Source organism: Anguilla rostrata, chromosome 4, assembly GCF_018555375.3.
Source record: "Anguilla rostrata isolate EN2019 chromosome 4, ASM1855537v3, whole genome shotgun sequence".
Taxonomy (NCBI): Eukaryota; Metazoa; Chordata; class Actinopteri; order Anguilliformes; family Anguillidae; genus Anguilla; species Anguilla rostrata.
This window is the reverse complement of record NC_057936.1, coordinates 34,728,886-34,749,547: the sequence shown is the minus strand read 5'-3', so window position 1 is coordinate 34,749,547 and position 20,662 is coordinate 34,728,886. Positions and strand designations below refer to the sequence as shown.

The 20,662-nt window shown below is 43.7% G+C and overlaps 1 protein-coding gene across 2 annotated transcripts in view; it reads right to left on the bottom strand.

The window, feature by feature from the left end:
• LOC135253276 (enhancer of polycomb homolog 1-like) overlaps positions 1 to 20,662 on the bottom strand; it is a 62,155-nt gene that overhangs the window by 14,438 nt on the left and 27,055 nt on the right. For both annotated transcript variants that reach the window (XM_064332367.1, XM_064332366.1), the window contains one exon: positions 5,886 to 6,045. In XM_064332367.1, coding sequence (XP_064188437.1) covers positions 5,886 to 5,985 — 100 coding nt within the window. In that variant the 5' untranslated portion in view covers positions 5,986 to 6,045. The remainder of the gene's footprint in view (positions 1 to 5,885; positions 6,046 to 20,662) is intronic.

Sequence of the window (20,662 nt, the reverse complement as noted above, 5' to 3'; positions counted from 1 at the left end):
TACTCAATATTCATGTTCCGTATACAAATGGTGAAATTTATTACTACTGCATGCATTTGCTGATGCTTATTGTTTATTTACAGCACACTTCAATTTATTTCTTGTGTAATTTGTACTGGAAAACAAAATGCCATCAAATACCATCAATAATATGAAAAATGACATTTTGGCCACATCGCCCAGCCTTAACACAGTTACAGGTCAATAGCAGAGTACCGCTGCTCCAGCTGCTCCAGGGAGCAGGAGCACAGCTGCTCATTACGCACCCGACCCGTGCGCGCAACTACAGCACGCTGCGATCTGATGCAACGGGCATGCTGCCATGCACCGTTTTGAGCTGCTGTGCCAAGCACTTGCTGTTGTGCTCTCCAATGCCAAGTCCAAGCCTTCAAATACTACTGAAATTTGAGAGCGCGCTCTATTAAAGACACTGACAGGATTAAGGATTCTGAAGAAAAGCATCATAGTGATGGCAGTACAAAAACTGACTTGATCCACTATCCAGTTTAACCTAGCCTACTTAAAGTACATAATAGGAGACATAACAATGAACACACACAGCATTCTCATACTTCATCTTCCTTAAGACTTCACATACAAACTATCATACTGAAATACAGGTCAGGGTGGCCACCAATCACTCTCCTGACGGGAACGTAACGGGACTCCCATAGTGCTCCCTGCATGTCCTTTAACTCAGATGCTAGTTAGCCAATTACCAGTGCAGCCTTACACATAGCTCCTAGAACGTTTTCTCCTCATACATGAGCCGATTGCTCAATTCCAAGCAACAGGTGTGCAGTGATGCAACGGCACTACAATTTGATCCAGGCATGACTGAACTGGCGACAGAGATAAGTGAAGCAGGAGCAGCAGCGAGCGGCTCCATTCCTGCGTGATGGCGAATGAAAGCATGTCCACAGCAGGGGACCCAGTCACAGCAGAGCAGCCTCTCAGCTGAGAATGCGGACACTCTCTATCCAGATTTAAGTTTCAAGCTGCAAATGAGCGGTTGGTAACTGCACAAACCAACGCCTATCAGCTCCGTTTAGGCTATGCGTCCTCACTGCAGTTTCATTTACAGTATGTATTTATACAGAAACTTCTATATATGAAACGTGTTCTTTATATTACTAATAACTGATTTAATCAAGTACATTTCTCAGTTGGTAAAGAACAAAGTATTGCTGTTTTTGTTTAAAACAAATGTATGCTTAGGAATTCTGTTGATTTAGACCTTTTTTTTCCTTGAAAATAATCCCTTATAGGAGAAAATTGATATGTCAACTGTCAATCTTATCCACGTGCGTTTAACAGGCAACATTTATACAAAATATGGTGAGAAAAGATGCCGTGAGAAAAAAGCAGCAGAGATCAACCGTACCGTGATTAGAGTAGTTTCAGTGACCAGGTTCCAGCGCATTCAGAATTTAGGATCCAACAGATTTCACCCAACAGTTCAACTGAATCACTCAAGAGGTAACCTTTCTGCAGGATTCATCACTGCACATTACAGAGAATGAAAGCATTAGACTATCAGCTGGATTAAATGTCCGTGGACATGCATGTGGAAGATTTCTTCTTCATAGAGTGCATGGCTGTTTCTGTCCCAATACAACCTTACAATGGCCAAATGGCATTTAAAGTGAGAATTAGCATCTTAAAACAAATAATAGTGGGACTGAACCAGAATACATTGTAGGTCCTCAAAACTGAATTTTTGGACCAATGTTCTACAGCTGCACAATACACATTATTCTTCCAACGAATAGACATTCACATAGTATCAGTTTATACAGCTGGATATATACTGAGGCAACGCAGATTAAGTACCTTGTTAAAGGGTTCCATGACAGTGTCCTACCGGGAATCGAACCTGCAACCTTCAGGCTACACAGCCACCGCAGAACAGACATTCACCGTTCTTAGCCAGCCCTCAGGACACCATCACAAAATCAGCTGATGAGCAAATTATGAATCTCCATTTGCCATCTAGTAGTAAAAGCTAAATACTACTAATAGTATTGGCTACAGCCAGCGAAGAGCGACGCCGGCAGCACAGGAACGTGATCTGAGGTGATTATGACGGCAGAGTACACCATGAATCAGAGTGGCGGTGACAGATCCCAGAGGATCCCTGCTTTCCAACAGGAAGGTGAAGAATGGAAAATGCCGAGACGATGAGCCAAGGACCACTGGAGTTACTCCAGTGTTTCCAAAGGCAGTTCCTCTGTAAATGCGCCTGTCAGCAGTTCCTTCGATGACAGGACAGGATACAGGTCAGAGGGACGAGAAGAAAGGCTGGAGCAGTCTCAAAACAACACCATTTTTTGCTTGCCATTAACCATAATTCTGAAAGCTTTTTCTCTTCCAAATGTGGCATTATTCACTCATTCATTTTCCAAACTGCATATTGCCACTCAGGGTCAGAGAGGGTTTGGAGCCTATCCCAGGATGCATTGGGTGAAAGGCCGGAATACACCCTGGGACAGGTCGCCCATCCATCGCAGGGCCCACACACCATTCACACGCACTTTCATACCAACAAAAAGACAGAGTAACCAAAATGTAGCGTAAAAGTCTCGAAGGCCTTTCAAATTTAGTACCATCTTGCTGCGAGGCGACAGTGCCATTTACAGCCGCTCGCTGGAATTCTTTATCAGGATTAAAAACACACTCAAAACGCACCGTACTCTCAGCCGTACCAGCGTTAGGGGTGGAACAGTTTCCTCAAGTAAACGAGTACCTGCGAGCAGATTCTTACGTGCTGCTACGCGCTACACCCTGGTCGGCAATCTAGCCTTTCTGCCGCAATCATATCCCTGCAATACATTAGGTGCCATCTAAAAACGTTAAAAAGAAATATAACATGGCAATGTCATTATTTGACAGCTAAATTACTATGATGTTATAATAAATAGAAAATTTGTTTGCATAAGCACTATTTTTCAGAAACTATGAACGATTCACGCGTGAACATTTGTGGGGTTTGTGGACTCCCCTTGGTTGGTAACCTACTCAAAGTATGAAATGAGTGTTTTCATAGGTAGTTCTCACTACGATTGACTGCTTGGTCATGCACAGATGAGTGGATGTTGGTCGAAGACATAGCAAATAACTAGCCTAGCTAAATAATGTTATCTACAGCTAATAAGACGAGCACACCACCAAAAAGACGCCAGCTAAAGATCTCATCTTCCTTCCATGAAAATGTAAACGAGATTGGTGACGCTGGGAGCCGCTCTGTTGTCATAATGCAATTCTGGCCACTGCTGAAGGGATGCTCTGGCACTGGTGCTGACAGCACAAAGAGCAGAAATCTCTGCACCCCCCCACCCGCAGGACTCAGTGCTGGGTCGTGCCGCACCACCTCACCACCCCTCCCACAGAACAAATCCTGGGGGAATCACTGCTAGAGCCAAGCCGATCAGCGGTTCAAAACAAGCTTTTATCTTATCAAAGAGTAACTTGAGTAACCGCAAGGACAAACCCGCTCGTAATCGTTTACAGAAAATTGTCCACCCCTAAATGGTGCACTTTTCTTTATTTATTTTTTACTTTTAAACCAAGCATCAAAATTCAGCTCCACAAAAGCTCTCAAACCAAGTAGGTTTTTGGCAGATTCCCAGTTCAACCACCATCATTTTCCTCTGCTGTGAAACGGCCTCCCCAAAGTGCAATACCGCTCAGGGCCCAACACCGCTAACAAGCTCCACCTGGTGATGGAGTGCCACGTTGATGAAAAATGGCATTCGTTCTGCCAACCCTCAATGCACACAGAGCGCACCGTTTGGCGGAACTGCAGACACATTAAACACTGGACAGCGGATAAATTCGGCATCTCCTGGGAGAAGCAAAACCAGCCCCGGACGGGGCCCCAAGAAACACCGCGCCGCAGAACGAGAGGTGCTCAGGCGGTGCTTTTTCGTACGTGGAAACGGTTTCGGTCAGTGAACCCGAGCGAGGTGCGCGCGGGCCGCCGTGCCGCAGCGTCCCGCGGGACTGGGGAGCGCGGCGCTCCGCTCTGATCTCGGCCGCGCAGACGGCGGGACAGCGCGGGATCGGGCGGCTGCCGTTAGACGCGCCCCGGAGTCGCCCGCGGCAGTCCGGGCGCACGGCCCGCTGGCGCGCTGGCGGCTTCCCGCTGCCCACAGTGCTGCACCACACGAGGCTCGCATCACACACAGCCTGCTCATCCCATTTCACCCTCTCCCTGCCTTTACTCCACAGCAGTTTCCCAGCAACGTTTATTATTACTGTCCATCCCACAAAGCCAGCTACTCACCGTACACAAGGCATAACACAGCCTAATGCTAAATGCATAACTGAACACAGGGTCTCTACTGCCGACTGCTCATCACACAGCCTAAATGGAACAACACTGTTGAAATTGGACTTGTGTCACAGCCCAATGGCCGCACTACAAGCCAATGGCATCTCACATGCAGGGCCTTCTTGTGTCACAGCACACGCCATTAAGCAGGACACAGAAAATGACATGGCCTACAGTTATCACCACTGTCCAGCACAACCAACAGCCTACTGTCAAAACCAACACTGTCCAGCACAACCAACAGCCTACTGTCAACACCAACACTGTCCAGCACAACCAACAGCCTACTGTCAACACCAACACTGTCCAGCTCAACCAACAGCCTACTGTCAACACCAACACTGTCCAGCTCAACAAACAGCCTACTGTCAACACCAACACTGTCCAGCACAACCAACCGCCTACTGTCAACACCAACACTGTCCAGCACAACCAACCGCCTACTGTCAACATCAACACTGTCCAGCACAACCAACAGCCTGCTGTCAACACCAACACTGTCCAGCACAACCACCAGCCTACTGTCAACACCAACACTGTCCAGCTCAACCAACAGCCTACTGTCAACACCAACACTGTCCAGCACAACCAACAGCCTACTGTCAACATCAACACTGTCCAGCACAACCAACAGCCTACTGTCAACATCAACACTGTCCAGCACAACCAACAGCCTACTGTCAACACCAACACTGTCCAGCACAACCACCAGCCTACTGTCAACACCAACACTGTCCAGCACAACCAACAGCCTACTGTCAACACCAACACTGTCCAGCTCAACCAACAGCCTACTGTCAACACCAACACTGTCCAGCTCAACAAACAGCCTACTGTCAACACCAACACTGTCCAGCACAACCAACCGCCTACTGTCAACACCAACACTGTCCAGCACAACCAACCGCCTACTGTCAACATCAACACTGTCCAGCACAACCAACAGCCTGCTGTCAACACCAACACTGTCCAGCACAACCACCAGCCTACTGTCAACACCAACACTGTCCAGCTCAACCAACAGCCTACTGTCAACACCAACACTGTCCAGCACAACCAACAGCCTACTGTCAACATCAACACTGTCCAGCACAACCAACAGCCTACTGTCAACATCAACACTGTCCAGCACAACCAACAGCCTACTGTCAACACCAACACTGTCCAGCACAACCAACAGCCTACTGTCAACACCAACACTGTCCAGCACAACCAACAGCCTACTGTTAACATCAACACTGTCCAGCACAACCAACAGCCTACTGTTATCAACACTATAAAGCTCAACCAACAGCCTACTGTCAACCTCAACACTGTCCAGTAAATGATGCTTTATTCTCCAATCACTAGTAGTATTAACTAACTGCACAATGCGAATAAGCAAATTCACTTCTCTTGCAGTAACTCTAGAACAGTCTGCAGGACAAATGGTAAGGGTGCTTAAATCCACAAAAAACACACAGGCAATACAGTGACACTTTCATCTCGCTGCTTCCAATGAACACCCCAAACAAGACGAAAGGACGGCTCTCTCTCTCCGGGCAGTACTCACGCTGCAAGTGAATAAGCTGCTTTGGCATCTTGAACTCCCCCGGGTACAGAGACTCATAGTAGGCGATGTTGCTCTCGGCCTCCGGAACGGGAATGACCATATTATCCCGTTTCTCTCCATAAACCTGCTGTGCCGAGATGGCCCGCTGGAGATGGTGTTCCTGCAAGAGAAAATAAAATCACATTAGGACCCAGAACCCATTTTCCACTTCTCCAAAACATTCCCTTTCGTATAACAGCTGCACATCAGCGCTACGGGGTAATGAATGGCTTCCAGTGGTCGTTACATCCTCGCTGAAAATGTGTGTGTGCCGTAAAGAGCATTTCCTCGCGCTGCTATGATAAATGTGGCAAATGGCAAATGCTCTTCCTGCTAAAGCTTTCGATACGGTCGATTCTTCTTTATTTTTCATGCTGTTGCAGTAGCTAACTGACAATCTGACATCTCAAATGAATGCAAAAAACCTGGGGATGAAATCTGAAGACAGGTCTTGGATTTGGACTGTGCCAAAAGGCTTTTATAGTTAAACCATTAATCCATATTTTCTATTGTTCATATAACCATGTTTGTCTAAAGTGAAAGGAAATTGCATACAACTGCCCATTCGCTTTACGTACTACAAGAAAACCACTACATCTATGGCTGGTTCAGTTACTTGATACCATTTCCAAATGACCCAACGATGAATTCCCCATTGGGGAAAGCTTGTTGACTTCTCAAAGGCATTCACACTCGTATCAAACAGGTGAAGCTTGACACTTCAACCCGAAGCCTGGTAAATGCTACGTCTCCACCGAGCGCACAGCAGAACCTGAGGAATAAAGGGCAACGCCTCAGAAATGCTCCAATGGGGAACGGCCGAAACCCCAGGGTTGGGAAATACCACATTAACAAAGGCAGGTGCATGCTGGGATATAGAAAGAGAAAACTCCACTAAGCCCAGTAGGGCGATGCCGATAAAAACAATATCCCAATACAGTCATGAGATGTGCAATACCATCACCGGAGAGCATTTTTGGCTGTCTGTTGTGCATTCCGCCGTGCGGGATTATGGTCCTTTAAGCGCTGGCAGCGAGAAGCAAACTTAGTGAAGAGGACAATGTCTGTAAATCACAATACCCAGCTCCCATCATGACAGCTGTCAATCATTGTCAATACCCGATACCATCACCATCTAGCCCAGCCCTAAAGGCCAGACCAAGAAAAATCTGCCAAAACATATAAACTACACCACATATTTGGGCCTTGCCAAAGACTAATAGAAAGATAGCAAGTCGAATCCAACATCAGGAGACCAAATTCACAAGTGTTACACAGACAGTCTTATACAATTTTAAATGTATGTAGACATGTTGGAGGATTCCAAAGCAAATTAACTCACATTAGCGTGCTGTAAAAGCTTAGGAATGTAGCCCAACTACTGTTAAATACAAATTCTGTAATTTCTCACTCTAAAAATTTAAATCAGAACACTGAGCCATGAGAAATTGACTAAAACAGACATACCTGCCAGCCAACCCCATTACCTAAAAAAAATGCCTGTACAGCTGTGAGGCATGTTTTCACCAAGCTTGACCAAGATCAGTGGTGCTGACCAAAGACCAACTAAATTGCAAATCTTAAATTGTGAGCGGCTGAGCAGTTATACAACTTTGGGTTCTGACCTTGACTGAATACCCGACTTGATAATCAATCCCATCCAAATTTAGTTAAACCAACTGTCTCTATTAAGTAGTCTACACCTTTGAATAAACTGGAGGGTTGTTTTTCATTGGATGCTGGTAGTAGTCAGTTACGGCACTCTACACAAGTAAAGACTGAAGCCATGAAAAGGCTCTAGAATATACATGCCGAGTAAAACTAAGCTGCGACAAAATATTCCAGCATAAGCAAGAGCTATACTGGGGCTAAAATGAGCACACAATGCAACCCTCTTGTATACTGAAGGTAGGAATAAGCCAGATAGCAGTGCTGAAAATCCACAGGACAAAAGCATTACTATTCAAACGCTGTAAATTCTCTCCTATAATAAAGTACTATTTCAGATGATTTTCTGCTCGGTCAAAACATTACATATTCATAGAATGCACTATTTGGCATGCCATTTATTTTTCCTTTTCAGCATAACAAATGAGACTGAAGGCATTTTTCTTTTGAATTGTGTGCTCTTGTGTAGCCCACCCAACACCGCAGAGCTATGTATAAAATGTTTAGGTAAGCAAGATCACATGAAAAATACTTCACCATGGAAGAAAAAAGGTTCCTTCCCTGCTAACAAAAAACAAAACAAAAAATAAAAACCTGCTTGAACCATCTGACAGTCTCAAAACAGACCAAAATAAAGCAGTCTGAACACACTTCAATGTTCTCAAATACAGGGACAAAAGACACGAAGAAAAATAAGCTGAGAATCAAGCAACATTATTTTAACATACAAAAAAAAAATGAGCGAGGTAGCATTAATTTGCTAAGTTTCAGTTGAGTGGACTGTGCCGTCTGTCCCATGCTTTAGATGAGATGCTAAAGCAGGCTCACTCACTGAGGTCATAACAGACCTCATGGCTCTCAAGAGTTAGGGTGTTGGCAGAGCTGCCAAAGTCAAACTGCCCAAAAACTGCTTTGACATCTGGCCACTTGCATCTAATTGCCTATGAAATCCCTAGCATTGCCTAGAAACTGGAATGCCTCGTGTCATCACTGCAAACGAGCTCCGATTTCTCATCAGTTGACCTACCTGATTAAATGAAAGGTAAAACGAGTCACCTTGAATATTAAAGAATGTGTGACCATTTGACAAGCTATAATCTATCCATCTAGGCTATATCTACATGACAGCAATGATTTACTGGGACTATTTTCCACACAAGCAGAACAATAAGTAACCTTTCACATAATTGGGTGGGGATGGTATATTCGCATGAATTCAACCAGTAACTGAACTTCAACAATGAGAAGAATCCCTTATTGTACCCTCTCCAACTTGTTCAGCCAGCTTTAAACAAAATACCACCACACTCCCAATACCCAAGGCCAAGCTTTCAATCTGATGCAAAACAGCTTTTGCAGACACCACTTAGAGACTTGGAAAACAGATGAAGTTCTGATCAGGAGGAAATTTATACTGGTAGACAAATTAAACTTAAGAAGCCAAATTAAGATGATACATTGTTAGGACATAACCACAGTTCAAATGCACTCTCAACATTTTATAATAAAGGTTGCAAATCTGTACTGGATGTCCGGGTAGTGCTGCTTCTACTTCACATTACACGTCATTATGCAAACGGATTCTCAGAAAAATTCTAAAGGGACAACCACAAAGACGGCATGATGACTAAGAAAAAACAGGTGACCACACAAAATGGCTTGCACACACTGACAGCATACAACACCAGGGCTCCATTTCAAACATGACAAACAACCAATACTACTGACATTCATTCAGCCATCTCTCTGCATGCAACACTTAGCCAAGTTCCAGTGCGTGAAAGTGAGCTACAGCAGGTTGGAAAATAAACTAAACAAAAATACAGAATCTGTCCCAGACCCACAATCAGACAGCTAGAGCGGAATGTTTTAATTTCCCACAACCGCCAATTTCTTTTCAATACAAAAAAGATAAAAATTTTCCCAGTCTCTCGTAGGTAATATGACCTTTTGAACGCTCTAAACCAAAGTGCAAGCCAATCCTCTTGAGTGACAGCGAGTAAGCTGATGGACTAAAGTCATTTCTACAGAACTATTAATCCTGGGGTGAAAAGCGCACAAAAGCGTGCGGGGTTGTGCAATTTTACCCCGGGGCTATAAAAAGCACCACCGTGCCAGGCCGGGCCAGTGAGAGGTGGTGAGTGGAGCACAGTCGGACAGCAGCAAGCCCTCAGGCTCAGGTATCAGCAGGGTAGTGCTGGCAGACAGAGTGATCCCGAACAACCCGCCACCCCCCGCCCCCCCCGCTGGGCCTGCTCCGCTTTCCCGAAGACCACTGTAGGGGCGGCGACTTCAGCCATGCTGCCCACAGTGAGGCCACATGGGGGAAAGGATGGAATTAAAGCGCGGATCCAAGCCTTATTCAGCATCTACACACGCAAATACACCCTGAACATTTTTTAACCATCCTGTGAATCACATACCCTTTCCCCAAGCCAAGACTACTCTTACAAAGTACTCAAATGCTATAAATTGACAGCTTTACATCACAATATTTTTCTGCACAGAGTTTGGAATATTCTAAAGAAGAAAACTCATGGGACGTAGCAGAGGCTGTGAAGAAAACAGGTATGCAGACCTTTCTGCCAAACGCACTGATTGATGCTCAAAATGCTGTCTGCGTACACCCCAAATTTCCAGAATTGAAAAATGATGCGTTTCCGGACCTGAAAACGTACATTTTCAAAAGCAAAAAGGCAATTCCAAAAGAAATCGATTACACTTAGTATAAGTGAAAGCACTCATCACACAAGGCGTACGGATATAAAATAGCCTACATGGAAGAACGAACCCTGGGAGTCTGTTCGGTGTGAAACCTTGGCACTGTTAAAAACAAATAGGTTGCTGCATGTAAAAGAGCACAGGAAAATACACCTACTCCTTTTATGCTATATTCCTACCATTCCTACACCTAAATATCATTCGGACTGGCTGCCAGCTTGATAAGCGGCAGCTGCTCAATTTTAATGTTTTCGAAAAATCTGTGCCCAGGCGAATTTTAAAATCATTAACTAATCGCTCGTTTTAGTATTGGACTTCTTACTGAATGAGTCTCGCTGGGGGAGTTTTTAATGACCGTAATAAATCGTATCTTGTTTGGAGTCTGAAAGTGGTCAACACAACCAAAGCGGAGAACAGCTCAATACAAAGGGGCAGATAAGGAGGAGAATTTGGGGAAGAGTCACTGGATGAAGTTTTTAAGACATTTCATCAAAGACAGTTTCATAATTAGTTATTAGATTTACCATGAAATTGTGGAGTGTGTGGAGCTGGGCACAACCCTGACCGATAATGATATATTTCCCATCACTTAGAAGCCACTCAGCCACATGGCTCATTTGGAAATTGAACATGTATACCAAATTATTCTTCACGAGTATAAAGTAGACTGCTATCAACTGAAGTCACACTACCAGAGCTCTATTCTTGTGAACGTCATACAGTATCTGCTTCTAACTGAAATATAAATAGGCAAGACACCAGCATATTTAAGTTTCAAATAAATCACATGACTGAACGACATGGTTAAACTCACTGGGAAGCATGCATTTTTGAGTATGCGAGTTGTGGTGCATGACTCCCTCAGTTTTCAGACAAACGCTGATGCGCTAGCTGTTGGTGGATACATTTCATTTAAACCAAGACAGACCTGTTCCTAAGATCTACCATCCGGTATGATGTTCATTTCAACCCTGTTTTGGAACACCTGATTCCACTAATTAGCAGCTCAATGAGAACTCTAGTTATTGAACGACGTGCTTTGTTTGGGCTGGAGTAAAAACCAACAGGTTGGCAGATCTCCAGGAACAGAGTTGGGCAGCCCTAATTTAAACAATTTTCAAACATCTTCAGATATGGAAGCACACATGGAAAGGCAAATATTTGCACTGATTTTAAACATTAAAATTTAATGAAAAATACAAGCCACAACAAGAGTAACCATTTAAAAACCAAATACCAAACATCTAACCACATTACTGGGCAGTAAAAAAGGAACAGACTAAAAAAACATTACAAAAAAAGAGTGAGGTTTCCCCATGTCAACAACTAACAGTGCATTGAATCATTGATCAGTGTGATCCAATGGCAAATTAAAACACCATAATAGTTGCCATGTCAAACAATAACCTACTCCTTGTGTTGTTATCTTGCATATTTATTTTGTCCATAAAATCAACAATCCATTTAAAGCAAAGGGTGTTACAAGATGATTACAAGAGGTGCCATTCTGAAAAGGGAATTGCCCTTTTAAAAGAAAATAGCAGTGGCCCTAATCACTAGATTTAATTGAATTTCCCATTTGAAAGTTACCAATTTAAATTCACCCCAGTAATATTCCATTCCCAAGAACGGACTAATTGATTTTGGCAACTGAAATGCATTGCTCTGGGTGTTTGTATTTGTAGACGCTCCGCGCATTTTAAGATGGTGAACCTAAACATGAGAATCATTAATTCCTCACGATAGAGCGGAGGACAAGGTCCAGTCTCACACAAAAATCTAACTACATTCACCATTCGTGTGAACACGTGCCTGTCTGCGGTACTTATTCCCGTCAATCCAGCACACTTGAATTTTTTTTGAAGTAGTGTTTGCGCAGCAGCTTCAGTATTTCCTTCAAATGACACACTCGATGCTAAATCTGGTCCACAATGTCTTTTAGATGTTGGTGAAACATGATTGGAATTACTCTATGATGCCAAATCATGCCAAGCATGACATCATTTTCAAAACATTTGATTTAAGGCTTACGAGAACAAATCAAGTTTCATTTGGCATGTACTACTAAACATAAGTGACAGATTACTACAACCGCATAGTTATAACCTTGCATTCAAAAGAAAACAAATTGAAGGACAAATAAAGGAACTACTCAGACACGGTAAAAGGATCTGCCAACAATACTACAACATACCTAAATTACCCGTGCAATATGCAGCTAACATAAAATAACACATTTGCAGCTTAGAAAGATTTGCACTGCTAGTACACCAAACAATTCCTGCTATAACAACAGTGTTTGCACAGGACATGGCATGACATGACTAAAGGCGCACGGTATCATAATCGGTCTACTGCTAGACCCCCCAGCAAAAAGCTCCCCCCAATGACACCTATGTCCCCACAGACCACACTCCAAATAAAGGAAAAGACCCATTCATCTGACCCGCCAAAGGGTTTCACCAAGGCCACGCTTAATTATGATGTACTCGCCCGTGCTAATTAGCACAGAGATTCACGCTAACCGTATGACTAATTCCCAGCAGGCCCCGCTGAGGAACAGTGAGCTGTGACAGGCCGAGAGGCAGGAGGCAAACCGCGGCGTGAGCTAGCGGACTGCGCGCCCCTGGCTTCGGGCCCAGCGGAAAACATGGCAGGTCCATGTCAGGCCACAACAAGAGGGTTCCGAGGAACACAGCCAGTGTTCACCCACGCGGTTCAGCAGCACACTCACTCGCCCTGCAATCTGACCATGTCTGTCCTAAAACACAGCCTTCGGGTTGGGGGGGGGGGGGGCAAAGCAGCCCTCGGAGTGAAGTTATGCGTTTGTTCCCAAGCACGCATTTTAAAGAAGCAAGGCCACTCCTAGTGTCTCTGAAGGACAAAACGCTTGCGTTTCAGATGACTGCAAGACATGCTAATGCTAGACCACCAGTGTAATGATTCAGGATGCTGCTGGCCAGCTTCTTCACCTCTCACTGAAGATGAACTAAAAAGTGTGATTTCTGTTGCTTCTGTTATCGCAAAACAACCAGGGACCTCTTCAGGCGTCTTTTGTATAGCTCAGAGCGTCATTCTTTAAGGTCACAGTGCATGACCGAACAGTTACCGCACCATTGACATTCGTATATAAACACACAAAAATAAACTATTAAAATACATTTCCGTCTATTAAGCGGCCACATATAGGCCTATGCTTTACTTCTTTCCCTGCCTGGATAACAGGTGCCCTTTTTGTTTTTTTGTGGAACATTATTGCAAACTGTGCATTTGCCATAAATTGTCATTTTGAGTACTGTAAAACCGATCGCACTTGCGTGCTAATTTGCATCTATTGGGTTTTCCATTATTTTTGTTAGCATTAAGCTAATCACCAGATAAACAGCTATTAAGCTAACTGTATGCACCGTGTATTGCCAGATTTATTGGTACACTTGTTTGAAAACTGCACTTGACTTGCTGCAGTCCAATAAAATGTGTCCCACAAAAAAGCTGATGAGCACCTTTTGCTTGCAGATGATTTATTTTGTAGGTCCCAATGCTCACAAAACCTCACAAGTGTAAGCAAGTGTAAGAGGACCTAACTGATATTACAAGAGTACTCATCACAGCCCTGTGTGTTACCCGACACGGATGTTAGAATACACTTTTCTTTCAATTCCCCCCTCCTGTCTGTATGTTCTGTTAATGGCCGCATAATACCGTGATACCATAAAACCGTAATATTTTTGGGCGAGGTTATCATACCATGGAAATCCCATACCGTGACACCCCTATGCTGTAACAGCTTAAATAGCTATAATAGGTGCTTGCTCTTACACATTCTACATGCATGTTCCTGGGCGTGCTTCACCATATATGAATTCCTGGCAGGACTGTTGTACCCAAAAGCACCAATGAAAAACAGCAAATAAAGGAGCAATTACAGAACCCAAACACTGAATGGATATTAAGCCGCGTTTCCACCAAAATTACCCGGAACTTTCAGTCCCAGGAACTACTTTACCAGGAACTAAAAGGTTCCTTCAGCCAATGGTTGTCTGCGTTTCCACCGGGGTCTAAAGTACCGCGAATATTAGGCAAATTAGCCCACTGACGTATGAAAAAGCAACGTTGTCGTCGGTCCATCTGTCATATGATTTCTTTCGTAACCCCATACTACCACCGAAGTAGCCTACATTATTTTCTAATAACCGGGACAGCCCGGAGGGGTTTATTCCACTTATACAACGGGTTACCAACAATGACTATATGGTTACTTTTGTATTTATTTATTTTCATATATCCTCTCAAACACATTATGTTTTTATGCGAACATTCGCTTTCATGTCTTGACATCCGAAGCGACAGAATGCATTCACATTTAACCGGCAACAACAGCAGAAAACATGCACACGTTGTAAACAATTTGCTGTTTGATTACTTCCTCGTCGTCAATTCCATATAGGCTAATGGCAAAATGACAAGAATAGAACGAAAACTCGGACTTGCGTGAAAATGTAAATTAGTAGTGGTACAGCCACCGTTTGCTTTCCTTCGAAGTTACTGCTAGCCGAGCAGCGAAGTGTGCCCTCCAGATGCGAAACATGCACCATAAATTAGTCCATAGTCTTCCTGGTCTTTTCGTGGAATTGAAAAATGGCAGTAAAATTGAGTAAAATTACGGCAGTCTGAAAAAGCTAAAGGGAAGATTACTAGAATGAACCTGTTATTTTACCCGGATAAAAAGTGCGGATGGTGATTTCCAGTTTGCTTGTACTGTATCACCAATGTTAATTATGCAGAACTACCGCATAAGACACATAACTGTATCAAACTTTTTGAGTCAATTACAACGGGCTAACAAAGAAAATCCGGAAGAAAATATTCAGCAACCGAATTAATCCGTTTGAATGTTTTGGTAGCCTACGTAATATGCTGTCCCAGCACGAATGCTTAGCATTTTATAAAACGAATACTAAAGCAAGAAAAGAACAGAAGAGCACACGTTATAATTCCAAGACGTTGACAGGCTATAACCAAAACTAGGCTACTGCGCCGCATAACATACAAGTCTGATTTGAAGTTATTATGAAAATAAATTGGTTTACCGCTGCATATTTTCAAACATGGCGGGTAATGGCGGAAAATAAATACAACACACATGCTGCGAGTACTCGACCAATCAGAAATGTTCAGCGCTGCAAGCTCCACCCAAAAGGTTCCTGTACTTTCGGAAAGTACTACCCCCCGAGCAGGAACGTTTTGGGGGGTAAAACAAAGCCCCCAGAACTAAATTTAGACCCTAGTTCCTGCGGTGGAAACGCACTGAGTTCCTCAAAAGGTTCCTAGTTCCGGGGTATAGTTCCTGCGGTGGAAACGCGGCTTTACAAAAATTCCAGTGTGAAAACGTACCAAATATGGAATTGTTTAATATGGAAAAATGGCTGATTGACACTGAAGGACAGGGTTATAGATTCACTGACACTTCAGAAATCCATTTCAACCCGTTCAACCCGTGTTTTGACTTGTCACTACGGCAGTAATCAAATACAAACAGGATGCATCCTCAAGAATGTCCCCAAAATAAAATGACCCCTTGCCACTGCACATATCACTCTCTGTGGACAGCACATTAAAAAGCTAGTTCTCTGGGCATTTTGTTGTTACCACTGGGATATATATGCAATATACATCCGGTCAGATTTCTACATAATTTCAGACTGATCAGTTCAGGGGGGTGGAGTGCGGGGATGGAACTAACCCTTGCATTGCGAACTGTCAACACTGATGCCAAAGTGCACTTCTGGCAGGAACTAGCCTAATTCTAAAACGGTTCCACAAGCAGTATGCAGCCTGCCATGCGCAAATTACCCAAACCAATAGAGACTTCAAATGCACGCTTTTCAACGGTGGTTACAAATGCCACCAGAACGTACTGTGCATTTGATGCATTTTAAATTACACTTAGGCCTACTGTCTGAAGATGTACAGAGAAATAGCTGAAATAGCTATTCACATTGCAGGTATTCTGGAAGGCGTTGGGTTTGTCCATTTACCCCCAAACCAAAAAGAAATGTGGATTAAGCTTTGCAAGTAAGCACACAGCCAACAATCTCCAGATGTGAGAAGCCGCATCCGTTAGCACTACCTACCTATATCAGCACGTTTCATGCAGCCTAGAGACAAACTTCACTCAGATACACCAGCAGAACAGCTGGCTGTAAAGTAGTTTAACATTTGTGGAATGTGCTCTATTGTTCGTTTCCTAAAAACAGCAATCCTCTCAGAAAATCGAGCAGTAGAGAAGCAAGTACCCTCATGCCGCCACTTCCCCACTTCCTTTCACACGTTGCTCTTCTGATAAAGTTTGTCCAGCATAGAAACTAATCATACAGGAGGCAATTATAACAACCCCTTCAAGGACAATACACTAAGCATTTCATTCAGTCCACGAGGAACTAAAACGGAAGACTACCACTGTCTCCATCAGGTACTTCATTTTCAAGATTTCACCCTGTAACCCAAAATGCAATTCCAGTTGGCTAAACTAATTACGGTTCCTGGTACAGTCAATTGCTTTCCCACATAACAATGCAAATTAAAAAAAAAAAATCACCAGTTCATATAAAATCACGTCAGAAGGAAGCATAATAATCATACACGTACCCCAAAACACATACTGAGTACTTTCTGAAGGTATTCAATACAGCAAATGTCCATACGACTGTGGAAGTTGTACACCAATACATAACTGAAAAACCAGATGGCTTCTGGTTAGTCAAACAATGGCAACTGTAAAAACAATCCCTTGAAAAGGAAGTTCAGCGTTTCCTTCTAGCATGTGTAAACTCATTAGCAAAGCGTGTTCCAGGGAAAACACCCAGTCAACTTCCCACAGAGAAGGGCATACACTCTTCACTTTGACAGGGGCAGACAGAATGCCCATAAAGGTTGCCATAGTGACCAGAGTGTGGCTTCCTGCAGGTGCCATCTTCCTCCTTGCAGAGCTGAAACCAAAGGCCAAGACTGTTCATCTAAGACACAGGGGCTCCACATAGGTTCACAAAGATGCATTCTGCCTCTTTCATAGTAGAAACCTTGTGTGTGACCTAAAGGAAATAGATATTGTGAAATAAATTTGTGGGGGATGTGGGGATTTCAGTCCCTTGGAATGGGACGGTTTAAGGGAAGATGCTTCTGGGGGAGGGGGGTGTCATTCATTAATGAGTTAACGTGAAAAACCAATAATCATTTCACAAAGAAAACTGCAGAAGCACTTCAGAAAGTTCCATTTGAAACCTCCTATACTGGGTCACATTTAGTATCATTAAAACAATTAAATTCAGCCCGAGAAAAACTGGCTGCCCTAATTATATCCATGCATAACAAATCACAAAGACAGATGGTTTAAAATAAACATGAGGGTGTGCTGGCTAATAGTTTTCAAAGTCCACGCATTAAAACAATTTAATGTGAAATTAGATCTCCTAGAAATTCTGCGTAACAGCCAAGCCACAAGTGGACAAATTTAATTACATTTTATTTCCTGCCTTGAAGGACTTTACAGTTGTTTTCTCAGCTAGGTTTTGACAGTAAATTAAAGTCTCCCAGTTTAACTATGAATTATATACTACAAATAATTGGAAGACAAGAACTGCATGGCTTTCTTCCTTCCTTAATAGCAGAAAGAAATAGCTTCGGCACCGTGCATAGCACTTCATTGAAAAACACTGAGCGATCAACCAAGTGTCTTTTGAGGAGAGTAATGCATTAATGAAATTGCCATGATTACAAGGCCCTTCCACCCGCCCCCCCCCCCCCCCAAAAAAAAATCAATGCCCAAATAATCAATGGCCTGTCCACTTCAACAACAAACAACCCAGACGAATCTGCTCTTTATAAGACTGCACATAGAATACTGATGTCCACATCAGCCGAGGAATCACAAATAATTTAAACAAGGTGCCAAATCAAGCACCAGACTTAAAAATAAATAAATAAATAAAAAGGTTTTGCTCATGGCCCATAATTGAAGAATCAGTGTTTCAGTCATTCTATTAATTTCAAAGGATTTAGAGCAGGGGCTGAAATGAAACGCGTGCCACCAGCCAAATGCAGGTTGTGTCGGCTGCAGTGGGAGAAACTGTCCTTGTCACCCGCCAAAGGTTTTTAAAAATGAGTAAGACTGAAACAGGTGTGACTAAGCTCCTTGTATACAGCGCCACAATGCGATGAGAACACTGACCACGCTATTCTATCACAAGTCTCTACCACAGAGACGGTGCATAAAGCATCCCGCAATGAAGGCCACGCCCACGATGGAAAACAATCTGCTGCGCACCATAGAGTTATTATTACCAGTCGGCAGATTTACAAGATGCTCTGTGGTGGGCTGTACTAATAAAAAGGCCAAGAATGCAGATCTGAGGTTTTATGTGCCCCCATGCAAAAAGACCAAGCCAATGAATAGGAAAGTGGATTCGGGCCATTAGATGTGAATCAAAGTACATCTAAATTTTTTATTAAGTTAGCCATTTCGTCACCGCTAAGTACGTATAACATTCATTTAGCTGTACGAGGCCATGTCAGAAGTGATCATTTGTATGTTTGACGACCGTTTTACAGGTCACACTTCAATGCTACAAAATCAAGCTATACTTTGGCAAATACACAGATTACTGCATACTATTTATCGCGATATGATTCAGTTATCAAAACACATTATGATTATTGTAGAGGGAATAACTATGACATACAGACAGCCATGAAAACAGCATTACAACCCTACAATAATCATAAGGTGTACTCAAAAAATTTGGTGCTCCTGGAGGAAATGTACTGCATGGCTCAGATCACATGGCCTCATCGACAGCAGCCAAGAGACATCAGTTACGATTCAGAAAACACAAAGCGTTTAAAGATTTAATTTAATCTCCTACTGGGACTTTTGCCATTCATTGAGGGTGACAAATTTTTGGTGCCGCTGACCATATTTCAGAGTTCACTTTGAACAATAAAAAAATATTTTATTGGTCAGTGCGGTTGGCTTCGACCTCATAGAATTATACAACAAAAGCGAACATACTAACACTAACTTCCTTTAAGTTTGATCAAGTTAACAGTCAAACCACATTTTTTGCGAGAAACCTATTGTCAAGCTCACATGCACACACTGCTGTCTACGTTCCAAAACTAGTTTTTGTCCTCCCTAATCTTAGATTGGAATTTTCTATTGGAATTCTAAATTACCATCTTTGTGATAATGTTTTTAACGTGGTTTTCAGGTTTTAAAAAAAATGTGAGTAGCTAGCAGCAATTTGTATCTACCTGCCTCAGTGGTTAGTGGGGGGAAAAAAAGTTAATTTCAGACACCGATTGAGGAAAAGTGACAATAGGTGAGAAGACTGCTAGCGCTACAATTTCCAGCGTAACAAATTAAGAGGTAGCTGTCCAACAGCCATCGTTAACGAAGCAAAACCCGTGGTGTGACAGACCCGAATTTTAAGAAAGTGGAATAAGTCTGACTTGGTTGAGCAGTGGGACTGGGCTCTGACAGACAGAGAGGAAGGCTTTAGCGGGCCTTGGTGCTGGCGCTCTGAGGGGAAATGGGTCAGCCCGCCGTGCGGCCGCACACGTCTCCCCAGCGCGGCGCCCGCGGTTACGCCAGCGCTTCATCTTCATTGTCATCCCTGGCCGTTACGTAACGCGGTGCACATGAGGGGATGGTAGGAGATGTTCTGCTGACAGCTCCCCCCCGCCCCTCCCCCGGTCTCCCGCAGAGCGCTTTGTGCTGCTGATCCGCCAGAGCAGCCCTGACTCAGAGCTTAAATGGAGCACCTCCCGCCGGCCCCCAGCCTGACACACTGACTGAACCCTGGACAACCTGCAGGACCCGTGGCTCAGGGGACTGCTTCTGCGCAGGACAGAGGGCCTCCTGAAAAAGCCCAGCGCGAGCACGCAAGCAAGCTAGCGCCGTGCACAGGCACCCGATACACACGCAATCAATACACCACTGCACCACGCAGGTATTCACACCTCACACTCCGTGTTTTTAAAAAAGAAGGCCAATTTTTGGGTTCACAGCCATCAAATGTAAAAGAGAGACAGGTGGGACGGGTGTCCTCCACAAGCACTGGCTTGTACCGAGCCCTGTACTCTCAGGTTTGAGTCTCAGCTGTGTCAACAGTAGACTTATGCTGAAAATCAGCGGCGGGGACACAAAGTTCTGGCATTTTCCCCACCAGGGAAAGGGTGTGTTTAATCAGTCAGGGTTACTCAGGTTACAGTTACATTAGCCCTTCCCAGTGAGGTGCCAGACACCAACTGGCTGCCAGCTGTCTGTGACTGTTCTCCGACTAGTTTGTTCA